General features: G+C 44.3%; 1 protein-coding gene across 1 annotated transcript in view; it reads right to left on the bottom strand.

The window, feature by feature from the left end:
- Positions 1-2,917: 2,917 nt before the first annotated feature.
- Mecp2 (methyl-CpG binding protein 2) overlaps positions 2,918-22,737 on the bottom strand; it is a 78,178-nt gene continuing 58,358 nt past the window's right edge. Inside the window, exons 2-3 of the mRNA XM_042269364.2 lie at positions 13,697-14,047; positions 2,918-12,698 (exon numbers count right to left, since the gene is read on the bottom strand). Coding sequence (XP_042125298.2) covers positions 11,606-12,698; positions 13,697-14,047 — 1,444 coding nt within the window. The 3' untranslated portion in view covers positions 2,918-11,605. The remainder of the gene's footprint in view (positions 12,699-13,696; positions 14,048-22,737) is intronic.

Raw genomic sequence — 22,737 nt, 5'->3', positions numbered from 1 at the left:
GACCCGGGAAAGGGTCTATGCTAGGCAGAAGGGCGTCCCCCGCGAAAGAACCGAGGACTGTGGTCCTACACAAGGGTGGGCTTCCAGCAGTGGGAACCGTCTGAATAGGGCTGAGCAGGATGAAGAACGACTTCCAGTTGTGGAGACAAAGGGCACAGGAAACATATGATGTTCTACAAAGGCAATTTATATCAAGCCTGGTGAAAGTCACGGAAAGGCTCCCTTTGGCTTTATTTGGGGGGGGGCAGTGGAGAGTCAGCTGAAATGTTGGTGGGACACGGTCAAATGTGGGTCACAAAACGGCCCTCTGGCTCACTCTAGTCATCTGGTCAGAGAATGGTCTGAAGATCGCACACCACGTCACAGTCACCGCCTGTGTGCTAGATCCCACCCTTCCACCCCCATCCCCGCCTCCAGGAACGTGCCTGCAGCTGGGCAAGTGTTAGATCTTCACAGTATCTGCTTGTGCAGGCTCCTCACTAGCTCGCCAGCCAACACATTTATGTCTCTTAACAGGGCCTTGCTCTGTCCCCATGTGCATAATGTCCAGCTCTTGCCATCTCTTTCCTTTTTCTGTCACACTTTTGGCTTAGTTTGCACTTCTCATGAGGACACTAGAAGTCTAGCAGCTTCCCCTACTCTTTTCTAGAGCAGTGGACAGTGACACCACCTGTTGTGACCGTTTTGCCACAGGAGTGTCTCTTGCCCACTCCTCTAATGTTCTCCATTCAGGGATTTCTTTGGCTTTTTTAGTCACTCTATGGCCTACACCTCAGTGCACACTACTTTCCCATGGTCTCACTTTACTCTCTGAAGTCCTCTTCCCATGAGTCCACTTCTCTTAGCATTAGCCAATACCACTTACCTGCATGAACTTTATGGCTCTGATAGGGCTCACTGCTCATGTGGTCTTTCTTGGGCACAAATCACCAAATCACTTTCTTATAGAAGACCTTCCCAAAGTTCCATAGCCCTCCTATAGAGTCCCAGCTCTTTATGGCTGTTTGGAAGATGGCATAGCCAGCCTCTGCCCACCCACCTGAACTTACATACAACAGCCTTAAGCCATTAAGAACTCCTTGATGTTGGGCTTGGTGGTACACACCTTCAATCCCAGCACTTGGAAACAATGGCAGGTGGATCTCTGTGAATTTGAGGCTTGGTCTAAATAGTGAGTTCCAGGTCAGCCAGGGATACAAGACCATGACCACTCCCCCGCCCCCCCCCCCAAAAAAAAACCCTCTTTAGTTAGATTTTCTAAAAAGCACTTATTCTGTCTCTGAAGTTGAGTTTGCATATACCCCTGCTATAGCCCTTCCTGACAAGATTGAGCATAAAAAGCTGTGGGGAAAGCTTCCTAAACCCCACGTAACTCTTCTCTTGGGCACATCTTGAGCTTGCTGGAGTTCTATACCTCTGAACTTTTCCATAGGCAGCAACTTGGCCTTCCTTGTTTCTCCAGCTGAAAGCATGTTTGTAAAGCAACAGCTTTCTTCTGACCAGTTTCTCTAACAGACTCTCTTGTCATATCAATCCTAACTGGTAAGAGTTCCCTCTCAGTAGCCTGTCCTCTTAGAAACTTAGAGTATGTTTCCAAAAAGGTCTACCTAAGGCCCATGGCTGGCTCCCACTCTGGCCTCTTCTCTGAAACCACAGCCATTTTGGCCACTCTCAAGATGAGGTCAAACTAGGTGTTGTGGTGCATTCCTGTAATTCAAGGCCAGCTTGGTTCCAGGCCAGCCAGAGCCACACAGTGAGACCCTCTCATAAATAAAACAAAGCTGGGCATGGTGCCTCACACCTGTAATTCCAACATTTGGGAGGCTGGAGCAGATCACCCATCACACTCGATCCAGGTCAGCCTAGACTACAAGTTGGACCCTGCCAAACAAACAAACAACTCAAGAGGTCAACCATATGCTGAGCCTCCAGTGGTTTCTCATGGGTCAGTCATTATCGAGATGCACCAAATTCAGTACTCAAAATTATTGTGTGCATATGTTAAGCTCTAGGGGCAGGGATTTGGTCCTTTTTATGTACTGGGGACTATCAGTGTCTGGTATAGGCCTGGCACACAGTAGATGTTCCATATCTGCATGTTGAATCTTCAACCCTTTCATTTAACATTCAAGGCCAGGACTTCATGGTAGCTTTTAGTAGGTGTGCCCACAATTGCATGTGACAAACCATTATCCTCTCCTCAAGCCCAGATCAGCCTAAGGGGACAGATATAATGAGTGGGCAACTGCAGAAGGTTCATATTCTTATAGGAAGCCAGTGACACAAGGAATCCCTTAGGGCAGTTCCTCAGCATGCCCTAGCCTGGTCAGGAAGGCAAGTTAGCCACTCACAGAAGTCATGCAGAAGGTCTTAGCTGCTATTGGCCACAGGAGTTAGAGTTGAGGAGAAAGGTGTTAAAAAAAAAAAAAAAACACTGTGGCACACCAGGACCTGCTAGCTGCCACTGCCACAACTGGTCAGAAGTTGTGCTCTGGTGCAGTGTGCCTGGAAAGCACTGACAGCAAACTGAGGAGGATGCCAGGGAGGCCAGCATATGAAGTCAGGCTTCCCTTCCCCCACACTCCAATCCTGAGAGAGGCTATTGGGGTTCAGGGACAGCTGGATCAAACACACCATCAGGTGAGCTGGAAGGGACTGCTGACTTATAATGAAAGCCCAGACCTTGAGTCACTTTCACAGAGAGATTTATCGAGAATGCTAACAGCACAGGATACAGTACTTCCCAACAAAAGGTGCAAACGCATCACTTAGAAAGGCATGCTGAGTATTCTTTGCTTTCACATGTATTAAAAAACTTACAAAAATAAAATAAAACCACGTGCTGCCCATCTTTTCAAATAGTAAAAGAACCTTATGAAAAACCACTTGATTTTACAACAAAAGACACAAACGGACATTTTTATGTAAATTTATAAGGCAAACTCTTTATATAATAAATAGGTTACAGGGGTTCAGTGGGGGGTGTTTTTGAAACGTATACAGGTACATTCAGACAGGTTTACTGAAATGGTACAAATTTCCTTAATAAATTGCCTTTTGTTTTTAAATATATCAGTGCTTTCAGTCATTTGGCTATACACAAAGAACCTTTTTTTTTGAACACTACAAAAAAGCAATCAATATTTTGTTTTTAAAACGACCTACTTATTTTCTAAAGTAATTGTCCCAAAACACAAAAACTGAAGGTGAATGCGACAGAGGGCTTTTCAAGACTGACCCCTCCAGCTATGTCTGTCCTGGATCTCTCTGTGCCTTGTGTGCCTGCTCCCAACCTCAGATAGGCTTTTTGAGCTGATGCCAACATCTTCCAATACAGGGTGGCCTGTCATTGGCTGCACTGTCCTACAGATCTTGCCCTTCAGGCTGGCAGAGGGGAGCGTAGCATGGATTTAGGGGGTGCATGTACCCTGTTAGTTCTTCCAGCTACTAAATGCCATGGCCAACTGGTCACTACAGGTAGCACTATCTTCATAAGAGTCTCTAAAGGAACACAGGTCTGTTCCTCTTCTATGAGCCTGGAACAATCTGTAACGAGGATAACGGCTTTACTGAAGATGTTTGTCATGGAAAGAGAAGGTGGTATCTTACACCCAGATTTTTTTGGGAATCAGATGACACTGAAAGAGAGAACCCTCTACCATTATTTTATTCCCCAGGTATGGTGGGGAGCCAAGATATCAGATTAACACTATGCACTAGGGGACAGCATGGGGTGTGACAGAAGTGTCCTGACTAGTCATGTCCCCCTGAAACATGCTTTGGAGACAATAATGCCCACTGTCTCGGCTTATCCAGGAACAGCTATTTCAGACAGAGAGTGGATAATCCATTTTTTGTCTCCTCCCTAACCTGTTTCTTCAGTGGGGCATCCTCCTGCCCAGCCTTTCCCTACTCAGTGAACTCAGCTCTGCTCTTACATCCCCTCCCCTCCTGGCACTCCTGGAAGGAGCTGACCTTGTCTTTTTTTAAATTAACAATAGTAGTAATAATCTGGGAAGGGGAAGCAAAAAATCAACCAAGTGGAACAAAATCTGGTTTTGTTCTGACTTTGAAAATGGCAACACATTAACTTCAGTCGCTTGACTTGGAATGGGAATCCAGTGCTTAACTTCTTGGTGGCTTCTGGCTGATCTGGGCAGGGGTCATCTCTTCAGATTGCCCCTCTTGTCTTAGTCACCAATTCCCTCCCTTCAAATGCTTTGTTTGTTACGAAAAGGTGTCTAGAAGCATTTGTCTCTGGAACAATTACTTTAAACATAGTTACAATACAGACTTCAGTTCAAACACAGAAGAGATTTACTTAGCAAAGTTCCTTTCACCCACCAAAAATTACACAAACAGAAGCCTCAACACCACAGTTAAAGAGGACCATTAGAGAGAACCTTATGTTTGGAACACAAAAGGAAGAATAAAACCAAACCAAACCCAAACAGAAAAACCCCAGAAAGACAAGAAAAGGGCAAGGAAGAGGAAGGAGAGCAAACACAGCACACGTTACAGTGTCCAGGTACACAGGGAGCCCAGCACAAAGAAAGGGCTCGGCACACATTGAGTAACAGTCCTGGTGATATTTGGTCATATATTCATCAACTACTGACTCTGGAGCGGCTGTTATTGATTGAAGCAGTAAAAAATCAAATGGAAAAGGAGGCCATGGTAGCAAGGTAAGGAGCAGGCTTCAAGTTCTGCAAGCCTTTTGCACTCCAATGTCCAAGCTGCCCAGAAACATTGAACCGGATGGCCTGCTCCATCCAGGCAGGGCTAGAGGTCACCAGGTGAAGCTAACTTGGGTGCTGATCTCACATCAGCCATAAAGCACTCATATGGACACACATGGTCACCCACCTGTCAGTGGCCAAGTATCAGTGGTAACAACCCTCTGGCCCCTTCTGCCTCCATCCCATGCTGACTGGGGAATAATGTTGTGATGCTCTCCTAATACTGATTGCTCATTAAAGCAAGGCCCTAGGATAGGGTCTCAGAGGTTTCTCCAGTCCATCTTCCAAGCGGCACAAGGGTAGCCCAGCCACCCAAAGGGCCTACAAATATCTCTGCTATATTTTGGCTTCAGAAGAAGCAATGATGAGGGGGTGAGGTGGAGGTGTAGGACAGATTTTGGCCTTGGTGATTATAATGCTCTCTGCTTTGAAAGAACAAGGTTCTGGATTTATTTTTTTTTGGGGGGGAGGGCATGTGTTTTTAATTACTTAGGAATGATCCTTTTGCAAAAAGAACTGTTACGGCTAAACTTTCTAGCAGATATTGCTCATCAAGAATTATAGAAGCAAATGCAGTTACTCATGGGAGCAGGGAGAAGAGAGGGATGTTTCTGGAGTCTTCACTACTTTCTGAAGGAGACCCACTGGACTGTTGGATGTGATTCTGGGGTCTCTGGCATTCTACCTAGTACAGCTAAAAGGTTTGGAGACAGGTCAAGCCTCCTATCTCCTCTCCAGCTCCTGGACTCAGCAAAGTGAGGAGGGTTTTGAAATGCTCCAAGCCCTGCTAATTGAGGGAAGCCTGCCAGACTTACTAGACACAGGCTCTCCTTGGCCAAGGAAAGGGTAGAGGGAGTTGAGCCACCCCATGCATGCCAGCTCCCCACTCCTAGAGGTGGGGACAGGGCTGTGCTCACTAAGTTCTGGACTTCAGCAGGTATAGGGAGTGCGCCTACCCCCTCCCCCAATGCTGAAATGAACTATCCTGCACCCAGAATCATGGGGCCCCTTTCACAGCAGAGAAACAAAGTACAAAACCTGGGTGCAGCCTGGAGCTTCCTTCACTTAGCACAGGGAAGCCTTTGAAAGAAGCGAGGAAAGATCACAGGTCTGCTTGGACTGAAGAAGTGACCAGCAGACAGATGTCTTTTTTTTCTCTTGTCCTACTCTATGGTTATCAGAAATATTGTAATTAAGCAATAGGTATAATTTTAAAAGGTCTTTTCTTGTGTGTGTGGCGCCACAAGCAAAATGAGTTTATAATTGTGCAATATACATATACATATATACACACACACACACACACATATATATATGTATATATATATATATTCAACTGCTTTGTGTGTCTAGTTGGTGCATAAAATAAAAAGAATAGGAAAGCTAAAAGCAAAACTGAAAAGTAAGTCAAAAGCCTGGAATAGAAAAGACAAAGCAGACCTATGCATATAGTCTATAAGTTACTGGATATAATCAGGGTCACCAGGAAGAACAGCTTTGCCACTTGACACACAAATACTGCAGGGAGAGGAGCCTATCAGTGGGCAGGAGCCAAACCTCTGCCTTTTCACCGCATTTTCTCTCAGTGTTAAGCAGGACCTGATAAAAGGTGAGAGGGGAGAGCAAGGAGCAAACGTCATTTGCAAGTTGCCCAAATGTTCTTAAACTAAAAGATGACACTTAGTTCCATGAGGGGCTGAGCCCTGCTTGTACAAAGCCTGGGGGCCTGTACAAGGCCCCTTCCTTCCTCCTAGAGCCTTTCTACTGCCTGCCTGCTTGCCCTCCCTTCTCCACTCTATAGGCTCTCATGCCTCCCCAGTAGGCAGGCAGGCTGGCTTAAAGAGGCAGGGAGAGGCACTGGGTAAGTTTAGGAGGGCATGCCAAAGTACTTGCCACACAGCCATTTCATCTGTGCCAAGATCCTGAGGGTGGGGTAGGCAGATTGCAAAAGATAGGAGGCCCCAGGGAGGGATGCTCTTTAGGCAGAAGACCCTCCCTAGTTTATGCAGTAGTGCTGGGACAGGCTCAGTTAAGATGAGAAGAGAGCAGACACTTTGTGATGGGCCTTCTGGGTCACTGATGAGTGTTTTACTTGATGCACCAAGAGCTGGTCTCATGCAGCTTTGGCATCTGGCAGGCCACTAACCTCCACACCACCAAAGGACAAGGTCAGAAGTGGTGTCTTGGGGTCAGCTACCCAAAGAGGCTTTCCAATAATAAAAAGCCTCGATCGCAAGAGTCTCCTACTTCCACCTCCTCAGATGTAGGAAGCTTTAGCCTGGAGTTCCCTTTGCCCAGATCACTCACCAGATATCTCAGGCCAAGAACTAAGTATTTTTAGATCAACACTTTTTTTTTTTTGCAAAAGCCTCCTCTTATTCAGAAACATCGAAATGTATTATTATTATTATTATTATTGCCAAATGTTCTAAAGGTTTTCCTTCTAAATTGTTGAGAACTGGTTTCAGCTCAAATTTTCCCCTTTAGCATGTAATTTTAGACCCTGGGAGAGGCAGTATCCTAGCGATTTATAACAATTAGACTAAGCCTTTTTTAAAGATTGATATAGTACCTAAAAAACATCCAAAATGGAGAGAATCAACAAATCTCTTCAGAGTTGGGCTGGTTCACTCAAGCAGAGAGCAGGAAGAAAGAGCCAGAAGAGGATATGGATGGAGCAGAGGGCTTGGTCCAGGCATGGGGCATTGATGCATCTGCCCTAGCCCCCTTCAACTTGGGACTTTTCTATGCCATGGTCCGCAGGGGCTCTAGAAACTTTTTTCTCTGAGTCTTGGCCATCCGTCCTAGAATCTGTAGTGTGAACCCAAATCAGCAAACATTGTGGGACAAAGATACAGGTTATGAACTGATGCACAAAGGTCTTCTTGAAGAACTGGCACCTGTGATCTCTCCTTAGCCCAGAGAGCCTGGCTGGAATGTTCTCTGTAGTTAGAGAAGTGCTGTAGAGCTCAGGCAGCTGGAGTCCACTTGGGCTGCATGAACTCTAGCTGGTCTCATCTGGTCAGTTCCAACCCTTTTGTTCTTTCTTGGGTGGGCTTGAGCCACTTATTACAATTTATTTAAAATTCAGAGGTCCTGTCAGCTATGGAAACTCCTTTCCCTACCAAACTTGGCAGTCAGTTTCTGGTTATTGCCCTCTTTTATCATTGTCACAGCAAGAGCAAGCTGGGTGAAGCAACAACAATTTGGGCTGCTCTGGTTCCCATTTCCAAAGTTTGTGGCCTCTAGTCTGTTGTGACAGCACTGAACAGAGTTCTCTGTACCCATGCTGGGATCACAGGCTAGTTTGGCACTGATGGACTGGGGGAGGTGGTACTTCTAGATCTCCCCTGTGCCTTTTGATATGGGAATACAACACCAGCAGAAGGGAGCTGTACTAGAGTCTGGCTGTGACCAAGAGTTCTCAACTCACTGCACTTTGAAGAGCAGCAGTTCCACTGGTTAAGACAGACCCAAGAATGGGCAGGACTGGGCCAGGATGAACATAGTTGGAGAATATACACCAATCTATCTGGGAGAGGTAGTAACTAACAACTAGAGCAGGGTAGGAAAGACTGGATGTGACCTTAATGACCTAGTCTCAGGTATCTGAAAGCTATAGGTCAGTTCTTGTATTCTTCATATATTCAGTGAAAGATGCCACCCAATCTTTACAATGTTCAAATACAACAAAATCAAGGTCACATTCCAGGTCTGAGCCAGACACAGCTGGTAAGAATCCCATGGCTTAAGGCTTTTCCCTCCAACCTCCTGTCAACCTGACTGCAAGGCAGGGGCAGCCTGAGAGCCTATACAGAGTCCCTGGCTGCCAGGGCAAAACCCAATCAAAGCTGCCTGCTTAAAGGACACTGACTCATGATGTCCTTATTTGGGGATGAGGGGATGGGGAAAAAAAAGCAGGAAGCAAAACAAAACAAAACAAAAAACCCTCAGAAGCTGCAGGCACCACCACCTGCAGTTTTGAAACCAGCTCTAAGGGAAAGCTGGGGAGTGAGGAGGCTGCAGATGGGGCTCAAATTAAAGAAAATGGCACCCAAAGTGCTGCAATCCCAACTGTGAATGTCTAATCAGCCTAGGTTATCTTCCAAGGATGAGGGATCCTTAGCCTAGGAGTCACATTTCATTGGACTAATTAAGTATAACAGGCAAACCCCCAAACAGACCACAATAAAACAACTTGATGTCAATCTGGCTAGGTGCTGTGAGGGTACAGAAAGGTATCCTTGGGGAGTGTGAGGCCACTGCAGGGGTGGGGTGAGGTGGGCCTTTTGTCCTTGGAGGAAGCAGGAGTTAAGAAGGATACATCCTGGACCTTCCATAGTCCCTCTTCTGAGACCTCTTCCCTTCCTGGGGAAGAATCAGAACCATGGCTGAGGATCAACAGCAGAGCAGGCAAAATGAGTGCTTGACGGGAAGCTGGTTGCAGGGTCTGCATTTGTAGCACAAGGAAATGGATACAAATATGCTAGAAAGCCCAACTATGACTCTGCAATCCGAATGGGGCAAAAATCTCTCACTTAGTTCTAGCCATTCCAGAAGAGACAAACATGGTTTTATCTTAAGCTATCAATTAGAACTGTCAACTATGGTTCCTGATCACTAAAGACTGGCAAGGAAGTGCTAAATGATTTCTATGATGTTTCACTCTTCCATGATTACACTGCAATAAGGAAGCTTAGGGAACAGTAATGAAAATACACAAGACAACACACACTTGACAGTTCATGGCAGCAGTTCACATGGGACGTGCCTGTGGGTGTTTCTGGAAGCATAAGACTGCTGTCTCATTTGCTACTTTGATAAGGTACTCCTCAGTTGGACAGATTTAGATATGAGACATCTCTGTAAACACAGAAAAGGATATACCAATATGATGAAGATATGCAGCTAGATAAGGACTTCCTGAACAGAGGCTAAAACTTTGGGATCCCAAATAAAAATTGACCAATTAAAACCCCATAGCAAAGCCAAGCCTGTAAAATTCACCATTACACTTATGGAGCAGAGATTGAAATATGGGGTGTGCTGGCCCCACCCAGTCCCCAGTGAGCAAAAGGGAAAGCATTCCACTAGAAAAAGACTTGTCAGAAGAAGAGCAAGGGGCCCTGGTGTCACTCCCTGCTCAAATCTGCATCTGTCCTGACAGGTGCCCTGCCACACCATGCTTGACATCAGACTTCTGAGTGGGGTCAAGGGTAGTGGGCATGGTGGCCCTCTTGGGCCACTCAGTGATCCTGGCAGAACACAGGGGCCTCTATATCTCTTTCAGCTACCACATGTGGCCCAGTTTCTCCAGCCCATTTTTCTAGAGCAGAAGGTGAAAAGGCTCATTGTTTAGGATCTGAAAAGCCTTTTGACTTTTTTCTTAGCAAGGAAGAGGGGACTATCTAAGGGAGTAAGGGCTTACTGCCCTCTTGTTCTTCAAAGAGGCTAGGGAGGACTCAGCAGAGCCCAGCACTTGCTCAGGGTTAAACATGATAGCTGGCACTGGCAATGAGAAGTCAAAGGGCAGGGAGAATCCTAGGACTGTGGTTGAATGCTGTCAGGTAAGCATGTGGTTGGGCACTGCAGTTGTCTGGAACAGAAGAGACAACTAGGAGCTAGGGAAAGGAGGATGGGGAAGAAATGAAAGCATGAAATGAAGGAAGGCAGAAATGGAAAGACAAAAGAGAAAGCAATCAGGAAGTCCTTATAAAATTGCAGCAAACACTTAGAGTTTCGGAGCTTCGTGGGAACCCTATGTGCTGAGCCCACTTTAAAACAAGCGCAGGTATATACAGATCCAGGTAGTTCTGAACACTGCCATGTCTGGTGGCTTGTGGGACAAAGTATCACCATTTCAAGCCAGTTTACTTTCAGAGCATCTGTTTGTTTTGAAGTGGGAACATGAAGACTCACTCAATAGTGCAAATAATTCTAAGCTGTCCCTAAAGGAGAACTGGAAAGTAATTGGAAGAATATTTTTTTCTTCCCCTTTGCCCCTTGTCCCATCCACTAAATTCCTAACCACTAGTCACAGACTGCTCTCTTGTTCTGTGGCACTAGGCTTGGCTTGACCCTGCCTGTGCCTTGTCCTGCTGTCTCCATGGCACCTCTTTAGCATTATTCTCTAGGGGAGCATGCCTTGTGAACAGGTGATGACACTTCACCCTGGGCTATCCTATTCTGTGGTTCAGGCCAGTCTATAATCCAGCAGTTCAGGGCTCGCTTCTAGCTATGCCAGAGCTGGATCAGACAGGTACCACTTTCCTGTTTTTCAAAATATTCTTGTCAGTTTTGGATTGGGGTGGGTGTGGGGCCAGACTTGTGCCACCACAGTTCTAATCACTGGGCCACAATTACTGGCCACCTCAGTCTTCTCTAAAGAATCCAATGGTTTTTCCTGCCTCACACCTCCCGGCCCCTCAGATTGGGAGATGGGATGGTGGAAGAGTCAGGGAAGCTATGGACAGGGCACCAATGGCACCAAAAATGGGAGTGTCCTCTCAACTGCTGTCTCTAATAAGCACACTGGGGGGGGGTGTTGGGGGTGCCTGGTCAACAGCTTGTCTGGTCAGTAGTATCTGCAGCAAGCCTTGTTGAAGGAGCCTAGTTTAGAAAAGTGCAAAGCTACTTCTGGCCCTGGTTAGGTCTTCAACCTGACTGTGCTTGTCGGTAAGAAAAACATCCCAATGCTCCAACTACTCCCACCCTGAAGCCACGAAACTCTAAGTTTACTGAAAGAAAAAAAAATATTTTTTATTTCAGTTAATCGGGAAGCTTTGTCAGAGCCCTACCCATAAGGAGAAGAGACAACAGCTGCCTTTATTCTTGTTGGGTTGCTTTGCAATCCACTCTGTGTAAAGTCAGCTAACTCTCTCGGTCACGGGCGTCCGGCTGTCCACAGGTTCCTCTCTGTTTGGCCTTGGCATGGAGGATGAAACAATGTCTTTGCGCTCTCCCTCCCCTCGGTGTTTGTACTTTTCTGCAACTGTGGCGGTGGTTGCTGAGACCATGGGCTGAGTCTTAGCTGGCTCCTTGGGGCAGCCATCGCTCTCCAGCGAGCCTCCTCGGGGCATCTTCTCCTCTTTGCAGATGCTGCTACTCAAGTCCTGGGGCTCAGGGGGGCTGATGGGGTCCTCAGAGCTCTCAGGCTCAGGTGGGGGTGGGGGTGGGGGTGGGAGCAGTGGCATGGGGGCCTTTGGGGACTCTGAATGGTGGTGGTGATGATGATGCTCCTTCTTAGGGGGTGAGGAGGCGCTGCTGCTGCTGCTGCGCCCCTTGGGGCTGCTCTCCTTGCTTTTTCGGCCAGGGCTCTTGCAGGTCTTCAGTCCCTTCCCACTCTTCTCACCAAGGGTGGACACCAGCAGGGGCTTTACCACTTCCTTGACTTCAATGCTGACTGTCTCCCGAGTTTTGCGCTTCTTGATGGGGAGCACGGTCTCATGCACAGACCGTATAGAAGACTCTTTCACGGCTTTCTTTTTGGCCTCTGTGGTAGCAGCTGCCACCACACTCCCAGGCTTTCTGCCCCGTTTCTTAGGAATGGCCTGGGGGTCAGCTTCAGCTTTTCGCTTTCTGCCAGGGCGTTTAATCACCATGACCTGGGCAGAAGTGGTAGCCCCACCTCCTTCACCCTTGCCCCCAGGTGATGCTTGGAAAGGCATCTTGACGAGAAGTTTCCCAGGGCTCTTCTCTAGGACCCTTTTCACTTGAACACCTTCTGATGCTGCTGCCTTGGGTCTCCCAGTGCCGCTCCCTTTGGGGCGTCCCCGACCCCTGCCAGTTCCTGGAGCTTTGGGAGATTTGGGCTTCTTAGGTGGTTTCTGCTCTCTCCGGGAGGGGCTCCCTCTCCCAGTTACCGTGAAGTCAAAATCATTAGGGTCCAAGGAGGTGTCGCCTACCTTCTCAAAGTATGCAATCAATTCCACTTTAGAGCGAAAGGCTTTTCCCTGGGGACTGTGGAGACAAACAGAGAGATACAAAGGAATGTCAGAAGCTTTTTATGACAACTTAGAGACTGAGGTAGAGGAGATGGTACTGATAAGCTTTCTTATAAGACATTGTAAGTGAACAAGGGTCAAACTGAAGAAGAACAGCAATGACCTAAAACTGAAGAGCACAGCCAGGCCAGATGCAATGCACTGATGCATGGGTAGAAATCATATTACCAGGGATAGTGGGTACCTATACAGCTTGCTCAGGAGCCAGAACAGCTGGGTCTGAAAGCCTCAGAGGACCTGTCTACCTCTAAGTCCACTCCTCTGTACTCCTTGGCTTCTCCACAATCCAGAAACCAAAGGGGTCAGGCCTAGTACTAGAGGACCATTGGGCTGGGCCAATTCTGTTGGTTGGTGCCTAGACCTAATCTACCATCAAAACATTCCTGCATCTAAACCAAGGCATGGTATCCAGCCTCTTTGGGAATCCATTCCAGTGCAATAAAGCTTTCCTCACCCTTCTTAGAGTTGAAGATTAAATAAAACTACCCATAAATACTGGGAAAATTGCTAGCCTTTCTGGGATGAGCTGATATACTTAGCTGCTCCTCTAAACCTCTGGCTCTGGAAGTTATTCTGCTTTAACAGAAAACACTAAGGTCAGTCCAAAGCTGGACAAATGCACAAGGAGCAGTAGGAAAGGCACACAAAATCTGTTTGTGTCCCTTTCCAGAGGCCCCGTTAAACAGCAAACATTTCCTAACACTGATTTAGAGGCAAATAGAAAGAACTTGTCATGTGGCATAGGTAAAAGACTCACTACTCTGAAGCAGAGCAACAGGGTAGGGACCCCTGTAGTACTTTCTGAATGTATCTAGTGTTGATGTTATTTTTTAAGCATCCTACAGGTGGCAGATATATTTCCCCAGAGCTACAGTTTCAATGGATCCTTTTATCTAGCTCTCCCACCCATCAGGCCTTTCCTGATCTATAGACACAGGACTTGCTCTTACTTACTTGATCAAATATACATCATACTTTCCAGCAGAGCGGCCAGACTTCCTTTGCTTAAGCTTTCGTGTCCAACCTTCAGGCAAGGTGGGGTCATCATACATGGGTCCCCGGTCACGAATGATAGAACGCCGCTGTTTCGGGGAAGCAGAGGCTTCTGGCACTGCTGGGGCAGAGCCTGAGCTTTCTGACGTCTCTGCTTTGCCTGCCTCTGCCGGCTCGGCAGAATGGTGGGCTGAAGGCTGTAGTGGCTCATGTTTGCCCTCTTTGTCTTCCTTCTTGTCTTTCTTCACCTTCTTAAACTTCAGGGGCTTGTCTTTGAGGCCCTGGAGATCCTGGTCTTCTGACTTTTCCTCCCTGAAGTATTAAACAAATATGTAAGTATCACAGAGAACACAGTTGCATGCAGAGTAGTGAGCACAGGCAAGCTTGGGTGCCATACATGAGACACCTAGCTGCTGCATAATCAGATCTTGGTAACTTCCCTGGGACGACGCATCCTTAGGCCAAGCTGAGGCCCAAAGGTTTCTTTAGCGGCTCTGGGTTGCTGGTACCGTTGGTCAAATGCACTTGACTTTTATCATACTACTCCAAACCCTAGTTCTATTGCCGTGAAAGTGGCATATGTTTTACTCTTGGATTTAAACACTGTAGGGTTGGCTTCTCAACATATCACTAGCAGAGGTCAGTTTATAAGTTGCATCTGATGGCCCCTGGGCTTGTCGCATGACAAAAGGCTCTCCATTGCTAGAAAGGAAACTGCCTACCACAACTTTTTTAGGAGCTCCAACCCCCTGGAAGGAGATATACAGTACAGTCATGAAAAGAACATACAAAATTGGAATTGGCCAACCTGACCTCCAATTCTGACTTTGTCATTTTCTTTTATTTATTGTGTATTTTGTCTGCATGTATGTCTGTGTACCACATGAGTTCCAAATGCCTGTGGAGGCCAAAAGAGGGAATTGGGTCCCCTGGGAGTAAAGTTACAGATAGTTGTGATCCACCAGGTGGGTGCTGGGAATTGAATCTAGGTCCTTGGGAAGAACAGCCAGTGCTCTTAACTTCTAGGCCATTGCTCCAGCTTCCCGACTTTGCCATTCTCAAAACAAGGACCCTAGCAAGTGATTTCAGCAGTCTACGCTTCAGTTTCTTCATCCCAATAGTAGCTAATCTCATCCCCAGAGGCATACTTTCTATGAGAATTATGGACAAAAAGGTCCCAAGGCACTGTATTGCTAATTCAGGCAAACAGCAACTGCTGCCTAGGGTTCCAGTATTAGAAAAAAAAAAAGGATCCTGGGTCACAAGGGTCTTTACCACAAGATATTCCTTACCCAAAACAAGCAAACAAGCAAGCAAACAAGCAAGCAAGCAATCACTTTATCCTCAGCAGAAACAGAGGAAAGAGAAAGGTTTGTAATAATAGAACAGTCTATGAAATATGGCAACAGCCATATTCCAGGACAGGACACCTGCCTGTGGACAGAGGGAGTTCCTTCTACAGGTTTTGGTTTTTCTTGGTGGGGTCCCTTCATGTACTATAGGGTTCAAAGCCTGTCTCTGATGCGCTAGTGACCATTGTAGGGAGACACAGTGAGTATCCCTATGACTACAGAATCTAGCCACATTGCACTGCTTGCACCTCTGAGCTACAGGTCAGACTATGGAAGGTTTGGAAAGAAGTAGCAGCTGCCTATTGGTCTAAGACTAGGAGAATTGGAAAGTAAGCCCATGGGCTGTGAGGTGCATCAGGAAGCATTGTGGTGCTTCAGGACTGGCTTATATGGAAGCTCCCAGTGACAGAGGAAAGTAGGGGTACTCACTAGCAGAGCTGGCAAGAAAAAGGACAAAGTGGTATACAGCAGGTACTTATCACTTGCATGTAACTCCACAAAGGTTCCTTTTGAACACCAGGGTTGCTCCCCTGATTCTGAACATTCCTTGAGTTTGAGAAAACCACTAGACTAACAGGATAAGTTGGCTTCTTTAGAATTCTCACTTGTATTCTGAAATGTTAACCACCACAAGATCAAATACAAGCCACATGAGCAAAGGAACACCTTTCTAGAAATGTACCCTGAGGAGATACCTCTGGAAATGCCTAACAACACAGGCATGACAATTTTCACTAAAACTTTATTTTCACTAGCTAAGACTGCAGGCCTGTCCAGTCCTCATCACCAAGGAGACCTGGTGAATAAACCATGGGATGCTTACATACTGTAAGGCTGTGTAGTTAGGAAGGATGAGTTTCATGACTTTTGAAGTAAAAGAACAAACTGAAGACATGATTACCATATGGATCTGGTGTGCAGGATTGTAGACTAGTCTAGGGTAGGTAAGAAAGAGCCCTTGCTAAACACTTCTTGGAATATAATTGTGTCTAACGAATCATGTAAATATGAACATAACTAAAAATAAAACAAAAAGTAACAGAACTATGCTATTATAATGCATGCAAACAGGAACAAAGGAGCTTAAGTATATTAACAACATAACATACTATACAAAAAAGATTCCAACTTCTGACCATAGTGTTCCTGGAGTGGGATATATTCCAACACCAACAATAATATCCCAGGGGTAGTACATACATTAGACCAGCTCAAAGGTAAAATGGGTGACTCTGGTTCTGGAGCATCCTGTGGTACCTGTAAAGCTGGGGATGGGAATACAAAAACAGAGCAGGGGGAAGTCAAGAAAAATGTTTTAGCAATAGCCTAGGCATGGCCAAGGATGTAGGCAATAAAGGATTTAGGATCTGTTTAGGGGAGAATCAACAGAGCTCAATGGCAGACAGGGCAGAAGTAAGTTAAGAATTGTGTCAAAGTCTGAGAAGTCAGCAGTGCCAGTGACTGAGAAAGGAAGTCTGGGTGAGGAACAGGCACTGAACAGCATTTCCGCAGCTACTAGCTACAAATGGGGAAGCCCCGGTTATATTTTATCAACTGAACTATATCCTTAACCCTCAAGTTCTTTCAAACTGAGAACATTTGTAGCAAATAACTATATGGTGCTTTTTAACTCTGCATACCAAAAGAAAGGCACACAGTTTGGGATTATATTTTCTCACTGCTAATTAAGGGGGAGGGGAAAAAGGGAGGGAAAGTACTGAGATTGGTCCATTGGTGGATCACTCTGAAACTAAGGCCAGACCCTGACCTCAATGTTCTCCAGTTCTGGGATTATAAGCATGTTCCACCATGCCAGCTAATTTTCTATTTAAAAACAAGTAACAGCTGGAGATATGGCTCAGTGGTTAAGAACACTAACTGCTCTTGCAGAGGAACCATGTTTGGTGCCCAGCTTCCCAGCACCCATATGACTACGTTCCAGGGGACATGACACACCTTGATGGCCTCTGTGGGATCTACATGCATGTGGTACACATACAGACAAACAGGAACACATCATGTACAGATAAATTTTTTTTTTTTTTTTTGGTTTTTCGAGACAGTGTTTCTCTGTGTAGCTTTGCGCCTTTTCTGGAACTCACTTGGTAGTCCAGGCTGACCTCAAACTCACAGAGATCCACCTAGCTCTGCCTCCCGAGTGCTGGGATTAAAGGCATGAAACCACCGCCCGGCATAAGCTTGAATTCTTTCTGGATGTGGAGTGAAGGTAAAAAGGATACAAATGATATAATCCCCAAGAGCCGACATTTGTCGAAGGGCCTGTTCAGTCCTGGGGGTGGGGGTGGTGTGGGACGAATGGTCATCACTACAGAATCCAAGAGAGGAGAGGCTAGGCTGGGATACCAGATAACTTCCCAAGGTTGCCCTCCAAGAGGGTCTGTGATGTTTAGTGAAAAATATTTCCTAAGAAACCAAATACCCTTTCATCCTCCCTTTCATCAGACCATACATGTGTTTCTTTTGCTATTCTCTAGCCCCATCCCCCAATTTCCTGTCCCTTTGTCTTTTCCATGATTACTAGGAGAACCAAGTACCTAGTTTATATGTTCATACAGTTCAAAGTTGGAAGTATTGTCAGAAAACCAGTATGTTCACCTTTGGAATGTCACAGATGAAGGAAAAAGGAAGCTCAACTACACAAAGGAACTTGTCTGAGGTCACTGTCGAGTTTATGGCCAGTTAAGAGGACTTACAATGGATGGATTTATTATCATTACAAACATGTATGTGTGTTCATCAACTGCCTTTGCTATTGTGTCTATACTATTAACCACTGTGATGCCCTTTCCCAGAAGGAAAAGTAACCCATTGATATCTCTGTTGCATGAATCCTAAATGGTCTTATAATAAAAACCCAGAGCCAGATATTGGGGTAAATGCTGGAAGATCAGAGGAAACAAGCCACAGCCACTTCTCACACTTCGCCAACTCCTTAGCCTAAAGGGGGAAGGTCCTGTCTCCAAGAATCCTCAGATTGAATGCCTCTGAGTCCTCGGCTAAAAGGGCACTGAACTCCTGTCTCCTCCTGCCTTATATTCCATTCTCTGCCTAGCCATATGACCTCCTGTCTCAACCTTCTTAGTGCTGTGATTAAAGGTGTGTGACTCCCAAGTACTGGGATTAAAGGTGTGTGCCACCACTGCCTGGTTCTGTTTCTCTTTTAGATTGTATTAATCTTGTGTAGTCCAGGGTGGCTTTGAACTCACAGATCCAGACAGATCTCTACCTCCCAAGTGCTAGAATTAAAGGTGTATGCCACCACTGCCTGGCTTCTATGTTTAATCTAGTGGCTGGCTCTGTCCTCTGATCTTCAGGCAAATTTTATTTGTTAGAGTACAAACAAAATATTACCATATTTCCCCTTTTTTGTCTAAAATAATAAAAGGTTATAACTAATATAAGAAAAACGATATGCAATAAGTACAATAAGTATATACAATATATATAGTCAAGAATTACATTTAAATGTCCAGTCCATTAACATTTGACAGATTCAGAGAAAATACTCCATTATTTATCCTATTTTGGTGAGTCCAAAATGTTATACCTAATTTATTTTCTATCCTAACTTGTATTACCTACCAAAAACTATCATTTGATGTCTTTCAAACTTACACATTTTACACCTCTTCAGTGAGTTTCTTTTCTGAAATTTGTTAACAAGGAAAAATATAACTAGTTTTTAACTCCATCAGAGACTCAAGAAGGAAATAATATTAACTGAGTAAGCAGAAAGTGCAAACAAATGACTTCCAAAAAATGTGAGAAATGACAGAGACAGCTGGCTGCCTGGACAGTCACCCAAGGTTCCTCTGCAATGTTAGAGCATCTATCTTCAGCCTACAGACCTAGCATATCTGACAGACTCCTCTGTGAAGCAGGATTTTCTGAAGGGCCTTCCTACCTTGTCTTGGCAAGGTTTGGTAGTCCTTTCTTTTATGTACTGCTTGTCCCATTTGGACAGCATACTGTCAGCAGTCAAGGCAAGGGCACTCTCTTGCCCAGTGGCTAACTTTTGCCACAAAGAAAGTAAACTCCATATGGAGTTTCTTTGATGCCCATCATCTTCTCTGAAGTAGATTGGTGCTGCCAGGAGCAGACATGTCTCATTGTCATTAAAAAAAAAAAAGAATCTATGTTATTAAAACATATTAAACGCCATATTCTATAGATCTCTTAAGTGTTTGAAGACTACCTAAAATATATCTATTTGATCTTGAAACTATACCTAACATGACTACAAGTTTGAATGTAATAGGTAACTAACTACTAACCTGCATTTCTCTATATCCTAATTAGTTTGTAAAAATAACTTTCTCTTTTACTTATTTTTTATTTTTTAAAGATTTATTTATTTATTATGTATACAGTGCTTTGCCTGCATATATGCCTGCAGGTCAGAAGAGGGCACCAGATCTCATTACAGATGGTTGTGAGCCACCATGTGGTTGCTGGGAATTGAACTCAGAACCTTTGGAAGAGCAGCCAGTGCTTTTAACCGCTGAGCCATCTCTCCAGCCCTGTAATAGTAACTTTCAAGGACTAGAAAATTACATTACATTGTTAAATGAGCTGTATAGGTACAATACCTTGAAGAAGAGTACAAATATATGTACAGTATGTTCCAACAAAAATAATCTCAACTTTGTATCAATATACACAATTTGTATATAATATTCAAAAATCCAACCCAATGTATAATATTTAAAATCAGTAGTTGCTTTTTAAAAGTCGATTCAACAATCTACCTTTTTTATCTTATCATATCCATCCATCCTTTCCCTTTTTTCTTTTCAGAGTAGATTCAATTATCTACCCTCTCATCCTATCATTTCTATATCTTTTTTCCCTTTTTTTTCTAACAAGAACCCTGAATCTAATCTCCTTTGTTTAGCTTTTTTTCTGACAATTATCAATAACAACTTGGAACCAACCACCTTAAACAATGAGAATTATCCATAACCCACTGAATGACCAAAAACCACCCACCCCATCTCTTGGGAATGTGGGCATCGTGTTTACTTTCTGCTGTCTAGGGGTGAAGGCATTTTTAGGGGACCCTGGAAAGAAAATTTTGGGTTAATTGTCAAATCCTGGGAGAGGTAGCCGTATCATTTGTTGTCCAATCTATGCATAATAGAAAAATGCAGGGCTTGTCTCAAGTCCCGGCTAGTCTGTGAGACTGGATCATCTCAGCTAGCCATCTCAAAATTGTCCTGAGCCATTTGTAGTCCAAAGCTGATCTTTTGGTGGTGGTTGTCAGCTTAGTGGTGTTATCTTTGTGGGGCCCCACCATACTTTTGGAGACTTCAAAGGTCACTGTTAAGCATGGTCATGATTCACTGCAGAAAACTGATAGTCAAACCCAAAATCATGTACAGGAAGATAGATGAAGCCTTTTTCTAGAATTAGTTAGTACTCTATATGACCATTAATATCATGAAAAAAGTTTAAAATATATATGTAAATCTTATAAATTTTGATATAAAATTCATATCTTAAGAAAAGCTTTAAAGAGTCAAAATAAAACTAAAGGATTATGAGATTAGTAGCAATAAAATAGTTCCTTAATTTTGGTTTTTCTTCTGTCCCATATCTGGTGGCTCTTCTGACATGACATAGACATTTTGCATTTTCCTTTAACAAGCATGCTGGGGTTTAGAGAAGAAGTAGCCACACTCCAACTCCAAAGCCAGCTTTAATTTTTAATTGAACTGGGACTACAAAAAGACCATTTGCATTATATGTCTGTAGAAAAAAGCAGAAACAAACATTTGGGAAGATTTATGAAATTTTATCCTGTTGGAGATGTGATATACTAATAGACCAATTTACTCTTTTTCTAGAGGCATTTTTTTTTCTGGATGATTTGTCCTTTTTCTTCAGATGTCTTACTTGTCCAGTGGTCTTCAGATTCCTTAGCTGGATGCCTTTATTAACCCTGCTCCAACCCTAACTTTGGGAAGGGTTCCCTTTTGGCAAGTTATATCTGATCGAATGAGAAGCATTTGTTAAAGTTAATTTAAATTGAATGGTCACACTGGTTGATGAACTATCATTACTCTTCTAATTAAGAAGTCTCTCTTGTTCAAATCAAACTTTTATCAATTTTGATGGTATTCATAACTTTTCTTCTCCTGAGGAAACAAAAACAAAACCTTGTCCCCAATGTAACACATATCCTGGTTTCTCTTCTGAGGTCAGCACATCTTTAAAGTATATAGGCTGATTTAATTCCATATTTTTTTCCTATTATCCAATGTCTCTCCACAGCTGTCATTCCTTTCTCATTAGCACTGAGAAAATTCAAAGTTAATAAAGCATTATGTAATCTGTTTCTGAGGGGTTTTATTACCCCTTTCTGTTTATTTAGCATACCTCCCTGTATCAACAGCAGCTCTGGGCCTGCTCTTCCTTTGCCTCTTCATTTGGATATCTTTCATCATGTAGGTTAAGGTGACACTTCTCAGAGGCCTTCCCTGCTCCTGCCTCTCTCCTCCCCTGTGCCCTGGAAGTAGAATATACTATTTCCCACTCTCCATGAGCATAAAATATACCACTGTACACACCAATTCCTGTCTCCCTGCTCAAGACTCAGTGCCTGACAAAAGAGTAACACTTAATAAACATATGCCATGTGAACAGTTAGGATGCTGACAATGTGCTGCATCTGCTTCTTTTGATGTCTGTATCTCTGACCAGAGGCTACATTAGTGCTGAAAGTAGATAGGCTTTGAGTAAATGAACAAAGGTGAGCTTAGGAACTAGTAGTAGCGTGTTGGACATCACTAGGTTGGAATTGGCAGAAGATGAGGTTGAAGAGGTCACTGAGGGTCCCAGAGTCACAGGACAGTAATATAAAAGATGATTACAACAGCAGGACTGCTAAGTTTCCAGTTAATGTGGCACACAACCCTCCTGTTGAAACACTTAAAAATGTTGAATGAAACAAATATCTTAGAGAAGACATCACAGACTGTCTTAAACATACCTATATGGAAGGAAGGAACACACAGACTAAAGAGTAAGAAGACTGAGGAGACAGAACATCTGAATGCAATGCACAACCCTGGATTGGATTCTAGTTTTAAAGGCACTAAAGACATTAATGGGACATTCAGGGAAATGTGAATAAGGCTCTACATTAGCTCATTGCTAAACTTCCAGAGTGTTGTAACTGTGCTGTCTGCACTTAGGAAAGCCAGGTTAACGTATTTATAGCTGAACATCATGACAACTTCCAACTTTCAAAGGGGAAATGATTCAGGGGTGGAAGGAATATGTATAGTGTCAATGTGATAACTTGTTTCAAGAGGAAATGACATCAATATCATCAGAAACTCTACTGGTTTATGGCAATTTTTAAAAATATTTTTTGAGACATAGTCTATTATGTGGCTCTGTCTCCTGAGTGCTGGGATTAAAGTGTACACCACCAGACTTGGCCTGATGGCAATTTTTTAAAATGGTTATGCTAGGTAGTACTCTACCACTGAGCCATATCCTCAGCTCCAAGAGTAGTATTTTGAAGTAGTAACAAGCAAGCTTCTTTGTTTTTTTGAGACAGGGTTTCTCAGTGTAGCCCTGGTTGTCCTGGAACTCACTTTGTAGACCAGGCTGGCGTCCAAC

Source organism: Peromyscus maniculatus, chromosome X (assembly GCF_049852395.1).
Source record: "Peromyscus maniculatus bairdii isolate BWxNUB_F1_BW_parent chromosome X, HU_Pman_BW_mat_3.1, whole genome shotgun sequence".
In the NCBI taxonomy this organism is placed as follows: Eukaryota; Metazoa; Chordata; class Mammalia; order Rodentia; family Cricetidae; genus Peromyscus; species Peromyscus maniculatus.
The sequence above is the reverse complement of the archived record's forward strand: the minus strand, read 5'-3'. Positions and strand labels throughout refer to the sequence as shown.